Source organism: Xyrauchen texanus, chromosome 21 (genome assembly GCF_025860055.1).
Source record: "Xyrauchen texanus isolate HMW12.3.18 chromosome 21, RBS_HiC_50CHRs, whole genome shotgun sequence".
NCBI classification, from domain to species: Eukaryota; Metazoa; Chordata; class Actinopteri; order Cypriniformes; family Catostomidae; genus Xyrauchen; species Xyrauchen texanus.
Window position 1 is genome coordinate 18,759,351 of NC_068296.1, and position 15,429 is coordinate 18,774,779.

The 15,429-nt window shown below is 37.9% G+C and overlaps 1 protein-coding gene across 2 annotated transcripts in view; it reads left to right on the top strand.

Annotated features, from left to right (window-relative positions):
- The window catches only part of LOC127661467 (chromodomain-helicase-DNA-binding protein 2-like), a 36,053-nt gene that overhangs the window by 15,767 nt on the left and 4,857 nt on the right, over window positions 1-15,429 (top strand). For both annotated transcript variants that reach the window (XM_052152210.1, XM_052152209.1), the window contains exons 17-35: window positions 2,733-2,921; window positions 3,113-3,275; window positions 3,359-3,511; window positions 4,173-4,244; window positions 4,785-4,934; window positions 5,067-5,215; window positions 5,371-5,467; window positions 5,550-5,642; window positions 6,822-6,992; window positions 9,933-10,102; window positions 10,185-10,226; window positions 10,575-10,714; window positions 11,274-11,412; window positions 11,679-11,829; window positions 11,933-12,055; window positions 13,708-13,821; window positions 13,945-14,082; window positions 14,418-14,534; window positions 14,730-14,908. In XM_052152210.1, coding sequence (XP_052008170.1) covers window positions 2,733-2,921; window positions 3,113-3,275; window positions 3,359-3,511; window positions 4,173-4,244; window positions 4,785-4,934; window positions 5,067-5,215; window positions 5,371-5,467; window positions 5,550-5,642; window positions 6,822-6,992; window positions 9,933-10,102; window positions 10,185-10,226; window positions 10,575-10,714; window positions 11,274-11,412; window positions 11,679-11,829; window positions 11,933-12,055; window positions 13,708-13,821; window positions 13,945-14,082; window positions 14,418-14,534; window positions 14,730-14,908 — 2,550 coding nt within the window. The remainder of the gene's footprint in view (window positions 1-2,732; window positions 2,922-3,112; window positions 3,276-3,358; window positions 3,512-4,172; window positions 4,245-4,784; window positions 4,935-5,066; window positions 5,216-5,370; window positions 5,468-5,549; window positions 5,643-6,821; window positions 6,993-9,932; window positions 10,103-10,184; window positions 10,227-10,574; window positions 10,715-11,273; window positions 11,413-11,678; window positions 11,830-11,932; window positions 12,056-13,707; window positions 13,822-13,944; window positions 14,083-14,417; window positions 14,535-14,729; window positions 14,909-15,429) is intronic.

The window sequence follows — 15,429 nt, forward strand, 5'->3', positions numbered from 1 at the left end:
TATCTTACTTTGCTTGTAATGAGTCTATATAATATATTAGTTTCACCTTTTAAGTTGAATTACTGAAATTAATGAACTTTTGCACGATATTCTAATTTTTCGAGTTTCACCTGTATATACAGTATATATACAATATATGTGATATATGAGTACAACCCTCACATTTTTGTAAATATTTGATTATATCTTTTCATGTGAAAACACTGAAAAAATAACAAATTTAGTGAGTGTACAGCTTGTATAACGGTGTAAATTTGCTGTCCCCTCAAAATAGCTTAACACACAGCCATTAAATCTAAACCAAAGAGTACAAAAGAGTCAAAATGTTCCCTCCCTGGTGTCATGTGACTCGTTAGTGTTACAAGGTCTCTGGTGTGAATGGGGAGCAGGTGTGTTAAATTTGGTGTTATCACTCTCACACTCCCTCATACTGGTCACTGGAAGTTCAACATGGCTCCTCATGGCAAAGAACTTTCTGAGGATCTGAAAAAAAGAATTGTTGCTCTACATATAGATGGCCTAGGCTATAAGAAGATTGCCAAGACCCTGACACTGAGCTGCAGCACGGTGGCCAAGACCATACAGCGGTTTAACAGGACAGGTTCCACTCAGAATAGGCCTCGACCAAAGAAGTTGAGTGCACTTGCTCCGCGTTATATCCAGATGTTGTCTTTGGGAAATAGACGTATGAGTGCTGCCAGCATTGCTGCAGAGGTTGAAGGGGTGGGAGGTCAGCCTGTCAGTGCTCACACCATACACCGCACACTGCATCAAATTGGTCTGTCGTCCCAGAAGGAAGCCTCTTCTAAAGATGATGCTCAAGAAAGCCCGCAAACAATTTGCTGAAGACAAGCAGACTAAGGACATGGATTACTGGAACCATGTCCTGTGGTCTGATGAGACAAAAAATAAACTTATTTGGTTCAGATGGTGTCAAGCGTGTGTGGCGGCAACCAGGTGAGGAGTACAAAGACAAGTGTGTCTTGCCTAAAGTCAAGCATGGTGGTGGGAGTGTCATGGTCTGGGGCTGCATGAGTGCTGCCGGCACTGGGGAGCTACAGTTTATTGAGGGAACCTTAAATGCCAACATGTACTGTGACATACTGAAGCAGAGCATGATCCCCTCTCTTCTGACACTGGACCGCAGGGCAGTATTCCAGCATGATAACAACCCCAAACACAACTCTAAGATGACCACTGCCTTCATAAAGAAGCTGAGGGTGAAGGTGATGGACTGGCCAAGCATTTCAGACCTAAACCCTATTGAGCATCTGTGGGGCATCCTCAAATGGAAGGTGGAGGAGCACAAGGTCTCTAATACCCACCAGCTCCGTGATGTCATCATGGAGGACTGGAAGAGGACTCCAGTGGCAACCTGTGAAGCTCTGGTGAACTCCATGCCCAAGAGGGTTAAAGCAGTTCTGGAAAATAATGGTGGCCACACAAACAATTTGGACATTTTCACTTAGGGGTGTACTCTCTTTTGTTGCCAGCGGTTTAGACATTAATGGCTGTGTGTTGAGATATTTTTAGGGGACAGCAAATTTACACTGTTATACAAGCTGTACACTCACTACTTTACATTGTAGCAAAGTGTCATTTTTTTCAGTGTTGACACATGAAAAGGTATAATAAAATATTTACAAAAATCAGAGGGGTGTACTCACTTTTGTGAGATACTGTGTTTGTATATGTGTGTGTGTGTGTGTGTGTGTATCTATATATATGTTAATCGTAAACTGTGGGGAGAAAAGTCGTATCAAGAATTTGATGGGCCATCTGGGACATCACACATGTCGTACTGTGTATGGTTATGTATGTGACAAATAAAACTTGAAACTTTTTATAAAAAGTCATGCTCAGCAGTAAAAATACTGTAGGAAAATGATTCAGTAGATCTGCATTGTTCTTATAATGCTTAAACATTCTACTGAAATAAGTAGATTTGACATGCAAATGTTAAGAAATGAGAAGGTAAGGACGTTTTTAATATTATTATTATTATTATTATTATTATTATTATTATTATTAGACTATTGCTGTCTTTTTGGATGAAAAGCCATGCTCGGAAGTTCACAAACTGAATGGAAATTACAGATCTGCTTTGTTCTTATAATGATTAAATACTATAGGTCTCTATACTATATACTATAAGTCTCTTGGCAGATTTCGATGGTGAACCTCTTAAAATTATTCAACGACTCACTCATTGCACATAAGGCGCTCATTTGTCGCCACCTAGTGGCTTCTCCAGAAGTGGTCACTAAACAAGTAAATTATTGAAACCTAACAAATTTGGGAAAACAGAAACAAGCAATGCCAAAATACACTTTATTTTTTTTGCTGCTAATTCTGCACAATTGTGCAGATCATTTTCTATACTTGAATCCTTTAAATTTGTGCTTTTAGCATATTCTTTAAAAAAATAACTCTGGAACCATAAACATGTCCGTGGATCAGTGGTTGTCTCAAATTTTGATCCTCATGAGGTTGCATGACATGGATTAAAAAAAAAAGAAGAAATTATTTCACACTTGGTTGGTAGCATTGTGATTTGGCCTAAATACTTCAGAATGTGAATTGCATTGTCTGACTCTGGCACATAATTATTGATGCAGTAGCAATAAGCAATAAGTTCTTACATTATCAAGATCAGGATTGTGCTGCCTTCAAGTTCACACGTTAGCTCTGTTGATGAAAGAGCAGGTGATAATGCTTTTGACTCCCATCAGGTTTGAGTCCTGGGAGGATTTTGAGGATGAGCATGGTAAAGGCCGGGATAATGGTTATCAGAGCCTACACAAAGTTTTGGAGCCTTTCCTGCTGCGTCGTGTCAAGAAAGATGTGGAGAAATCCCTGCCTGCGAAAGTGGAGCAAATCCTTCGAGTCGACATGTCTGCCCAACAGAAACAGTTCTATAAGTAAGCACTGTTTCATCCAATTACATGGCACTGTACAAGCCTTTGTGCTTGGTTATTTGAGATGATAATGTAGCTCTCTAAATGAAGGGGTAATTCTTTGATTAAGCCAAATCTTGATAGCATGACTATATGCAATTGTAATACGAGTGTTTTGAGTACCTGCCAATCTTAATGTGATTTATTTTTTTAAGGTGGATCCTGACAAGAAACTTCAAAGCCCTGTCCAAAGGCAACAGAGGCAGCTCTTCTGGCTTTCTTAACATTGTGATGGAGCTGAAGAAGTGCTGTAACCATGGTTTCCTCATTAAACTGCCAGAGGAGGGTGAGAATGAAAAGCCTCAAGAGCACCTACAGGTATGACTGGCTTAGTTTATTGGAACAGAATAAGCTTGTTCCTTGGAGAACATCGTTTTAAGGATGTTTGTTGGTTTGATCAGGCCCTGGTGCGTGGCAGCGGCAAGTTGGTTCTCCTGGATAAGCTGCTCACACGACTGAGAGAGCGAGGCAATCGTGTACTCATCTTTTCCCAGATGGTCCGCATGTTGGACATACTTGCTGATTACCTGGCTATGAAACGATATCCATTCCAGGTATGATCCATACTGCACTGCAAACTGTTACAGTTAAATGGTTTTATCTGTACAGTTTCAGAAGTAAAGTCTTAATAGCTTAATGTGCAGTGACAACTATAAAGAAGCCATTTGTAGTAGGTTGATTTCCCAGAAAAGTGTCTCAGTTTGGTGCTGCTAGTGGTGCAATAATTACTCCTTTAAGTCCACATGCATACAGTGTGGATTAATAACTAATTACTGAGAAGAATAAAGATGTTCATATGCATCTGGTCATTTATAGGTTGCATCATCATCTGTTCTAAGCCTAGATATTTTTGTAATGGCTATGGAAAGTTTCAGAAGTGTAGTGTATATGAAACTGACTAGCACTTGGATAAGGTGATTTAAGGAGTCATGTGTCAGGGTTGCAGTATGTAAGCTCAGACAGCAAGTTCCCAGAGCCTATTTTTATCCACAAGTTATTTTTTGATCGCCACTGCTTTGAACATTAGCACAGCTTGTGTTTTGGTCTGGCAAAAAATCTTCAGTGTCATCTTAATATCTGACAAATTGATGACTTTTAAGATATAAGAAGGTTTAGGGATTTCGTTGGAGCTTTATCTAGCTGTGGTGCCCTAGTTTGGTCAAAGTGCCAGGCTTGACATTGCTTAACCGTACCTGTGTTTATTCTAATGTTCAGCGTTTGGACGGCTCAATCAAGGGAGAGCTCCGAAAACAAGCACTGGACCACTTTAATGCTGAAGGCTCTGAGGTAAGAACCAAAACAGTGTTGTGTGTTTTGTTTGTTTTTTTGTTTTGTGTTTTTTGGGCAGAGCTTCAATGTCCACAGATATTTGTCATGGTTGTGATGGTACATTCAAGAGTCTGGGAATGCTTGACGCATGGGAAATTCAGGCCTAGTGCAATTATCAAGAGATTGCAACAGCAAGAGGACATGTAACAAAAATCTAAATGATTGTTGTGTTTCACAAAATAAAACTATCAACCAACTCTTGATATACATTAATACAGTATATGTATAGTTCCATAAGGTAGATTTATCATTTATCGTGGAAAATCTTTATTCAACCATTAGGGTTCCCCTATGTTATGGTCACATATACCTTAGCACGGTGAAATTTATGTCAAATAATGATCTTAAATGTAGGCTTAATTTTCATAATGCAAAATATGTATTTTTTTTTAAATTCTTTTTGACCATGTTTTTATTTTTTTTGTGAGAATCACCCATTAGATGTCACTAAGCAGACACTTGACCCTTGTTCTCACTGTCCCTCTGTGTCTTCCTCAGGACTTTTGTTTCCTGCTGTCCACCCGTGCTGGAGGGCTTGGAATTAACCTTGCCTCTGCCGACACAGTGGTTATCTTTGACTCCGACTGGAATCCTCAGAATGATCTTCAGGCCCAGGCCAGAGCCCACAGGATTGGCCAGAAAAAGCAAGTAAGTAGACTTTGATCTTTTGACCTAATATGGATCCTGCTGGATGAACCTCACTCATAAGCTCATAAGTAACAGCACAGTATATTTATTAGAATTATGCATTCAAATATTCTTTTTTTGTTCTTTGCATAGGTGAATATCTATCGTCTGGTCACAAAAGGCACAGTTGAGGAAGACATTATTGAAAGGGCCAAAAAGAAGATGGTTCTAGACCATCTTGTCATTCAGAGAATGGACACCACTGGAAGAACCGTACTGGATAACAATTCAGGAAATTCAAAGTGAGCACCTTTTAAATCGAACCGAATAGGAAAATAAATAAAATAACTGGAAAAAGAAAAGCGTCATTTTCTGATCATTAATTGGTCTGATTTTGTACTGAAGCTACTGAGCATATAACAAAAAACATGTATACCCATGTGTTTGCTATTTCCAGTTCAAACCCTTTCAATAAGGAAGAACTTACTGCAATCTTAAAGTTTGGAGCAGAGGATCTGTTTAAGGAACCTGAGGGGGAGGAATCAGAACCACAGGTAATCATCCAAAACAGATAGTGGTTGATCTCTACATTTATCATAGACAGAGTTATAGTGTATATATGTCTCTCTCTCACAGGAAATGGACATTGATGAGATCTTGCGGCTTGCTGAAACAAGAGAGAGTGATCAGGGATCTAGTGCCACCGATGAGCTGCTGTCACAGTTTAAGGTACAAAAGTCTATGGGCAACAAACTCAGAAAAATCTGTAAAAAATAGCATTTGCAGTCAGTAAACTACCTGAATCAGTCAAAAGTTTGGAAACACTATTTTTCATATTTTAGAATATTAGAATAGTACAGTCATCAAAACTATGATAAACACAAATGAAAGTATGGGAATTATGAAGTGACCAAAAAATTTAAACAAATCAAAAGTATCTTGAATTTTAACTAATCAAAGTAGCCACCATTTTCCTTAACAGCTCTGCACACTTTGGGCATTCTCTTCACCAACTTACTAATGTTTCAGGATATGTTTTAAACAGTATTGAAGGTGTTATCAGACTCAGTATGCTGGGCACTTGTTGGCTGCTTTTTCTTCATTATCTGGACAAAATCATTTATACACTCATTGAGCACTTATTAGGAACACCTGTAAACCTTAATTTTCATCTAATTAGCCAATTAGCTTAATTATCTAATTAGCCAATCGTTTGGTAGTAGTGCAATGCAAAAAATCATGCAGTTAGGAGCTTCAGTTAATGTTCACATCAACCATCAGAATGGGGAAAAAGTTTTATCTCAGTGATTTAGACCGTGTTTTGATTATTGGTGCCTGGAGGGCTGGTTTGAGTATTTCTGTAACTGCTGGTCTCCTGGGTTTTTGAAGCATAGCAGTCTCTAAAGTTACTCAGAATGGTGCCAAAAACAAAAAACATCCAGTGAGTGCCAGTTCTGTGGACAGAAACCCCTTGTTGATGAGAAAGGTCAACAGAGAATGGCCAGACTGGTTTGTGCTGACAGAAAGGTTAGGGTAACTCGGCAGAATAGCATCTCAGAATGCACAACATGTCTAACCTTGAGGCGGATGGGCTACAACACCAGAAAGCCACGTTGTGCACTTTATTAGGTCCATAATGTTCTTAATAAAGTTTGTTATATGTAGGCACAATTATATTTGTCTACAAAACTAGTATTAAGCATTTAAACATTAGCACTTAAAATTAAACGATCATGATAAAAATAAATTCATTGTTTCTTAACTTTTGATTAGTAGTGTATTTGAACATTGATCTTAGTCCAGGATTGTTCCTAATGTGGGGGTTTCATAACCAGCTCTTAGATCATTGAATTCAGATGTGTAGCCAAATGATTAGTCTGAAGCATGAACTATGTGTGTTTCTGGCAGGTGGCTAACTTCACCATGGATGAAAGCATCCCAGAGCTTGAGGAGAAGCCTGTGAGAGACTGGGATGATATTATTCCAGAGGAACAGTGGCGCAAGATGGAGGAAGAGCAGAAACAGAAGGAGATGGAGGACATTTACATGCTGCCCAGAAGCAGAAGCTCCAACAAGAGGGTGAGAAAGTGCTTCTAGGTGTACTGTCTATGGTTGTGCTGACTCAAATTGGCTAATAAGGTGATAAACAAGAAAGCCATTTTATGGTTGTCACAGTAGTGCCGTATTGATACATAGTAACTATTGATTGGATGTTTATGGTATTACATTATTGCTCTTCAAACCATGACATTTCAGCACCAATAAAAGGCAATTATATGTAATTCCAAAAAAAAACAAAAACAAAACGTAATATGGCTGTCATAAGATAATGTTAGAAATGTAAACCTACATGTAAATCAGTTTTGCTGATTAATCAGCAAAGATAACAATTTCTGGAACTATCGTTATCGGCAAAAATCCACACCGTTAATTTTCCCCCGTGCTGGATCGGCTGGCAAGGGCACACTGTCATTATACAGTATGAGAGCAGCCTCTAGAGGCGAAATAAAAACTATCATTGATGCCTCGTGGTGGTTGTTTTGACACGTGAGACTGCACGTTGAATGCAGCGGAACACTGCACAGAGCTGAACAATGCAGATTTAAAACACAACAACTAAAAGGTATGTATACAGTACATGTTGTCATATCATTATAAAGTAATTCATTTCTTGAATAGATGCTGCATTAATAGAGAACAGCAGTATGTTTGCAGACCAGGCTGAGAGGAAGCTAACATTAAAGCTAACCTCAAGTGTTTTGAACAGTGTGACAAAAAACATGCAAGTCCTACCCAAATGTTTAAATAAAATGTATTACCATCTATTTGCATTAGTTTATATCCAGTCACATTTATGCTTTAGCCAGCTAAGTTGTATATTTAATGGTAGTGAGAGATTTGAGAAAAATATCAGTCAAGAGAAACATATAAACAAATCAGAAACAAATACATTTTTTATCCTTACAGTAATACATATTTTTGTAATTTTGATTTAGATAATCATCAACTGACCGTGTGTGTGACGAGTTTCTTGGAGAATGTAAATCAGCGCAAAATACAAACAAAAATATCACTGAATCTCATAGAAGCTTTAAAAAAAAGCATAAGACATTGCAATTCACTAGTTTGCCCTAGTTTCACATTAAAAGACCCCTCACCAGAAGTGAAGTGATCAGTCACTTAAAGATGTGCATTAGCTCTGTGAATCACAAAAAGCTGTGTTTAATAAGTAAATATATAAAATGCACACACAGCGCCAGCGTGTCTGCTCTGTTTGCAAACACACTCGCGGCTATTTTTAGCCTTCACGTGGTGCACAATATTTGAACGATACCCACGAACAGCATCTCTGATGTAGATGCTCAGCAGGTCGGTTCACTTATAACATGCATTTGGACAGCACTGGAGGTGCATTTGACCAGAATTTGAATAAGAAGCGAATTAAACTACTGTGAACTTGCCTACAAACAGAGACATACAGGACTTCCTGGAGAGTTTGGATGGAATGTCAAATTTAAAAGCGTGAGGGTTTAAAAAGTGCACGATTTAAATATATTACTGTTTAAAATAAAATTATTTATGTATTATTATTATTGTCATTTGCTTACAATTTATAACAATATTTAAATTGAATGGGTTCCAAAAAATAACTGTGTGAATGAAAAGTGGACTGATGTCTTACAACTAAATTGAACAAAAAAGAGATCTGAATCCTTTAAAGTCCAGATGTAAGTTGAAACATTTTTAAATAAAAAAAAATAAAATAAAAAAAAAAATAAAACACTGGTTTCTTTTCTACTGAAGACTGGGATTACTGTTAATTTGCTGCTACATTATCCAGTATAATAGTTAATAATAAAATGTTTCTTAATAAGCTATAAGTTTCTATTGAAATAATGTGTAGTTATAGGTTTGTGTTTCTTTACATATTAAACAGTACTCTCAATTAGTTCCACACAATAACGTAAGGATATTCTAAACTGATTATGTAACAAAAACAACAAAGGTATCGGATCGGGATCGGATCGGTATTAGCCGATACTGAGATTTCCGGTTTCCGAATGGGAAGAAAAAATGGTGTTATGTTACATCCCTACTTTAAATGCAGTTTTTTCATTCAATATCAATTTTAAAAACTATCGGCCGATTAATCGGTTATTGGCTTGTCTTCCCAACTTAGTTATCGGGTTCAGCAAAATCCTATATTGTTCGACCTCTAACTTAAAGAGCTATCTGTTACTGTTCTCATTCATCTTGATGAGAGCAATGAAAGTACTCAACCTGCATGCTGCCATTTTTGCAAATGTGCATCGCTTGATTTTGAATTAATCACCTGAACCGTAAATGCCACGTGACTGTGGAGCCGCTGGAAAATGCCGTACTCCTGACCCTATACACATACATGTAATGTGATTATCAATAGCACTGTCCGCAGAAAATGATCCACTTATCAGCATGCATAATACTGTAAATAATTGCATATCAGCATACATTAATATGTACTTTATAAATATATGTATGTAGCAGAGAAGTGCTCCCTGTGGCTTTTCAACGCTTTCATCCTCACCTGCATGCTGCATCTGTAATAACTTACGCAGAATTTAAAGACTCATTCGATTTTATAGCCACATGCTGCATTCCCTTGTGATAACAGCACATGTTCATGTATGTGGCATCATATCTTTTGGAAATGAGTCATTAACTTTTACAGCATGGCAGACTCCCCAGCGATATGGCAGTGTGTGTGAGTGTGTTTTGCAGCCACATGCTCATTACACTTGCTTTGAGCCACAGATGATTTAAACCAGAGCAGAACAGAGGCATTCATAAAATATTCAGTGAAACCACTATTTTTATATTCTTAGAGCTGCTTTTGAGAATGTCTGCATGCAGATGACATATAAAGAGCAAAATACATATTTTGATTGCAGAAGTTGTTAGGAAGTACAGTCTGCAAGGCTACATTACATCATTTGGAAAAGGTGTGTGTAAAAGTAGTATTATTATGATTCATCTTAGGCCCGGGCCAATGACAGCGATAGTGACGCGGGATCCAAACTAAAGCACAGATCCTCAGGCTCTGACAGCGAAACGGACGACACTGATGATGACAAACGGCCCAAGCGCAGAGGCCGCCCGAGAGCTCGCAAAAACAACGTGGAGGGATTTAATGATGCAGAGATCCGCCGGTAAAAACAGAATGTCAAGTCACTTTTTTAAGTTAGAAATTGCTTTTACCATTGTATTAAGTACATTTTTGATTCATTCTAGGTTCATAAAGGCATACAAGAAATTTGGAGCCCCACTTGAGAGGTAAGAAATGCAACACCTCTGTTCGTAAATTATCCAAAATGATAAAGAATCATGCCGTTTTTGATAGTGATTTAAGAGTAATTCGTAATAAGCTATATTATATTTATTTATTTGGTTTGCTTGCATATTTTGTCAAAATGTTGTTATGACCAAAATTAGGTCTTTTGGATTTTAATCTGTCCTGTGACAGACAGGTTTGTCTTGGTTCAGATTTTTCAGTTGTGCGCTTATTGCATTTAGCCTTTATTGGGTTGTATTGGTTTCACAATATATTGCCTTATTTTCACATTCTTCATCATTATGTAGTCCAGTTAAAGCTATACAGAACTGTTGCCATGTTTTCTACAGGTTAGAGGCAATTGCCCGTGACTCTGAGCTGGTAGATAAGTCTGTTGCAGACCTGACGCGACTGGGAGAACTGGTGCACAACAGCTGTGTGACTGCAGTACAGGAGCATGAGGAGCACATGAAGGAGAACCCTGTGGAAGGTTTGTGGATATTAAAGGAATAGTTCACCCAAAAATGAAAATTTGCTCACCATCAGGCCATCCAAGATGTTTTATTCTTAATCAAAACAGAATTGAAGACTTTTAGGATTTTATTTCAGGCCTCCTCCTCTAAACACTGCAAGTGAATGTACTCCATTTTTGTTGGTCAAAAATGCATAGTTAGGGTGCATCAAAATAATCCTCACGGCTCCAGTCGACAAATAAAGTTCTTCTGAATGCAAACGATAGATTATTTTGAGAAAAAAAAAAAACACATACTTTTTAACTACAAATATTCGATCTCCACGGCCACAACAATTGTGTCCTGAGGAAGGCACTTAACTCCAGGTTGCTCCAGGTGGATTGTCCCTGTAATAAGTGCACTGTAAGTAGCTTTGGATAAAAGCGTCTGACAAATGCATAAATGTAAAATGTTTGCTTCCGTACATCTAGGGAATGACGAGAGGGATGACTTAAGCTCATTGGTAAGGTCACGTGTCACGTGGAGGAAGCACGTCATTTTTATTGTCTGTTAATTTGTGTAATATCTTTGTTGCAGCTAAAGGCCCAGGGAAAAGACGAGGCATTAACATAAAGATCTCTGGAGTTCAGGTCAATGCCAAATCCATTATCCAGCATGAGGAGGAGTTTGAACCACTACATAAAGCTGTTCCTACAAATCCTGCTGAAAGGAACAAGTAAGTCCAAATTAAAGGCATTAAAGCTGTTACAGATTGATTCCTAATTAGTTTGGCTGCACTTGAGAGTATTACCTGACTCAGCACTGTGCTAAACTCATGATGTAAGCACACTATTATGTACTGCATTGCTCATTGTTGATGTTGAGTTCATCCCCACTGACATTGGATAACTTGTACAGTTTCAAAGTTTATCCGCATGAAAAATAAATATCCATTTGTGAGGCTGAAAAAGGTGAGTGATGTATTTTTCTTTCTTTGAACAGATTTCAGCTGACATGTAGGGTGAAGACCCCCCACTTTGATGTGGACTGGGATATTAATGATGACACACAGCTGTTACTGGGTATCTATGAGCACGGCTATGGCAACTGGGACCTGATCAAGGCCGATACAGACCTCAAACTGTCTGATAAGGTAAATTGAGTGCAATTAACTAAGGGTTCCAGACAATTAAAAGAGCGAAATCAGAGAAATACGCAAGTTGCATTGACTTCAAATGCCTTGTCCATCTATGTAGATTCTCCCAGATGACCCTAATAAGAAACCTCAGGCAAAGCAGTTACAGATGAGAGGAGACTACTTGCTCAAAATGCTGAAGAAAGAACAGGAAAGCCAAGAAGCTGGTAAAGCAGGAGATGAGGTGATCATTGGGTTTTCTGTTTTTTTCGTTTAGTTTTTTCATCTGAAATGTCTTGCGACTTATAGTCCAAAGTGACTTATTTACATCATTTAAACGTAATTGATATCGGCCAGTCAAACACACTGCACACCAAAACACATGCTTACAAACGGATAAAAACATCAGTCTTGGAGACAGTAGAAGCATTTTAAAGTAGCAAATTCATACAGTAGTAATTACCTTTACAAATTACTCTATGCAACGAGTTAAAAAATTCTGTCCATCACAAAATTATTCTTCTAACAAACTCTAGACCACTGCCAAACACATCAAATCCCCACAAAATGTTGTGCAAATATCAGATATTAGACAGTCGCTAACATTAATGAATGAATATAATACAACAGGCATTTTGTTTTACTCGCAGACTAAAAGCTGTGTATTTGTGTACAGCACAGAGTTACATATGTTATAAACAGATGTGGCTTATTTGTTGCATTTGTTTCATGAAAAATAAACAGAATATTAAAAACTGTTACACACGATTACTTAAAGCAGATGCACCCAATTAAAACAAGTTCTGTGAGATGAGCAAGTTCTGCGCAGAACCGATCAATGGTGATCAATGGCAGGTGCATGCTGGTTAGAAATATGTCTGAACTTGCTGTGATGTCATGGTGACTTATGTCAACAAGGCAGGTGGTGCAGTTTGTTTTCTCCCAGCTGTGCAGACTGCAAGCATGACTTGAAATGACTTGCTGATGACATAGTTGCTCATTGGCTTAAACAACTGTGATACTTTGTTCTCTTTAAAAAAAAAATATTTTTTTAACTATCATGTTTTTATGTCTGTAAATTATGTGTAAATATTCCTAACACCCTCACCGTGTTATCTTTGTATGGGATATGTGATTATGATCATATTTCTAAAATATCTAAAATGCTTGTCTTTATTAAACTTATTAAAAAAGTATGGGAATGACACAGCTTTTAGGGAGAATTAAATAACAGATACATTTGTATGAATTGTTCATCATATTAATTTTAGCAACAAAGCACATGAACATGAATCACGCAGTTTCTGCCTTCGATCTCATAGATGGCTGATCTATGAATAGAAGTGAGAACTGTCCAACATGACAGCACTTATTTCACTCCTCCCTTTATTGCATCCGCCTGCTCTAGTCTACTTTCAAGGTGAGGCATTTGGCATCTCAAACGAGCCTAAGGCCAATGACTGTCATACGATACACAGACCCTGAGGTAAACTTCATGGAACGCGTCGACATGCTACTGAGCAGCTCAAAGGATGTCAGTGGTTTGCTGCTGAACCGAATGCCTGCCGCAACCTCTGTCAGTATGACTTGTACAGAGATGCGTCTTATCTGTGTGTTTTTTTTTTTTCCGTCTCAACGCAAATTTGACCAGGTGCGATTCACTGAATATTAAGGTGCGACTTTATTTTCGGAAAATAGAGTATACACATTTCTGGCCTGAAGCTGATGGCAAATGGATATTTATATTTAAACATCATCAAAATTGAATGAGAACCAGATCAAACCAAGGTACACCAAAGGTTATCCAGATACAATGTATAAAACACTTCTTTATTTGTTTTGTTTATTTGTATTGTTTTGTGACTGATTTCAAGTCTCTCTCTGTCAACTTCCCAGCCCAAAGTCAAAAAGAGGAAACCTCGAATGAAAAACAAGACACCTAACAATGAGCTAGTGAATGATATTTCTTCTCGTCTCTCTGACAACCCTTCAGAAGAGGGAGAAGTGAAGGTATGTTACTTGTAATGCATCTCATCTTGTATATAACCAAACGTAAACAATTAGGGTTATACAAACACAGAATCCATAGCAACAACCAGTCAGGCTGCATTTTAACAATTCTCTTTTTTCCAGGATGATGGAGCTGAAAAATCTCCCACAAAGAAGAAACAGAAGAAGGATAACAAAGAGAACAAAGAAAAAATAGGAACTCCTAAAAAAGAGAAGGAGGGCGACAAAAACAAAAAGCGCTCCAAGTCCAAAAAAGAGAAGGTAATCTCAGTCTTCAGTATTATGTTTCATCATGAGACCTTTCCTTTAGAAACTTGAAGTACTATATTTAATTGTCATCCTATGCACAATGGTTGTTAGTTTTTTGGATCAACAGGTTGACACAAACCAATGATTCAGGGATAAATTATACTGGTATTAGAATTAAATGTACTATATTATGAATATAACTCCTTTTTAGAATTAATTTACACTTTTAATTTTTTTTTAATGCAGATTGGATCAACCCCAGTACTTGAATAAATGTGTAGTATATAAAGGACTATTACATGTGACTGTGTTTCTCATAAGCTCAAAGTATTCTTTCACATTTTCAGGCTAAACCAGGAGGCAAAGGGAAGAAAGCTCAGGGCCCAGTGCACATCACCGCAGGCAGTGACCCTATACCTATTGGAGATGAAGATGATGAGCTGGACCAGGAAACATTCAGCATTGTAAGCATTTAAATGTCAATGCTTCATGTCTCTTTTTTTGTCATACTTCAAGTTAAGCATTAGTATATTAAATACTTTGTTTTTAATTTTGTAAGTGTAAATATATTTTTGGATAGTTCAGAAATGACATAATACTGATAAACTGTGATTTTTATTTGATTGAAACATAATATTTTGTGTAATGTGTGTGCGCAGTGTAAGGAGAGGATGAGGCCGGTGAAAAAGGCTCTGAAGCAGTTGGATAAACCAGACGAGGGTCTGTCAGTGCAGGAACAGCTACAGCACACTCGTACCTGCCTGCTGAAGATTGGAGACCGCATCACTGAGTGCCTTAAATCTTACAATGACTCTGAGCATGTCAAGACCTGGCGCAGGTATCTCATATGCACGATAAACGTCTGAATTGATTGTCCATTCTTAAAGGGATAGTTCACGCAGAAATGATCATGTTGTTCCAAGCCCATATGACTTTCTTCAGTGGTAATCAAAAGGAAGATTTACATTTATGCATTTGGCAGACACTTTTATCCAAAGCGACTTACAGTGCACTTATTACAGGACCTACACCCCCCCGGAGCAACAAGGAGTTAAGTGCCTTGCTCAATGACACAATGGTGGTGGCTTTGGGGATCGAACCAGCAACCTTCTGATTAACAGTTATATGCTTTAGCCCACTACGCCGCCACCACTCAAGGAAGATGTTAGGCAGAGTGACACCTCACAATTTACTTTGATTGTATGAAGAAAAGATGCAATGAAAGTGAATGGCAACTGAGACTAACATACTACTGATGTTAAATTTGTGGGTGAACTATCCCTTTATATTCCCATGGCTTTTTATTATTGCAGCCTTTTTGAACTCTGAGACAAAATGTTACATTCAACCAATTTTTGT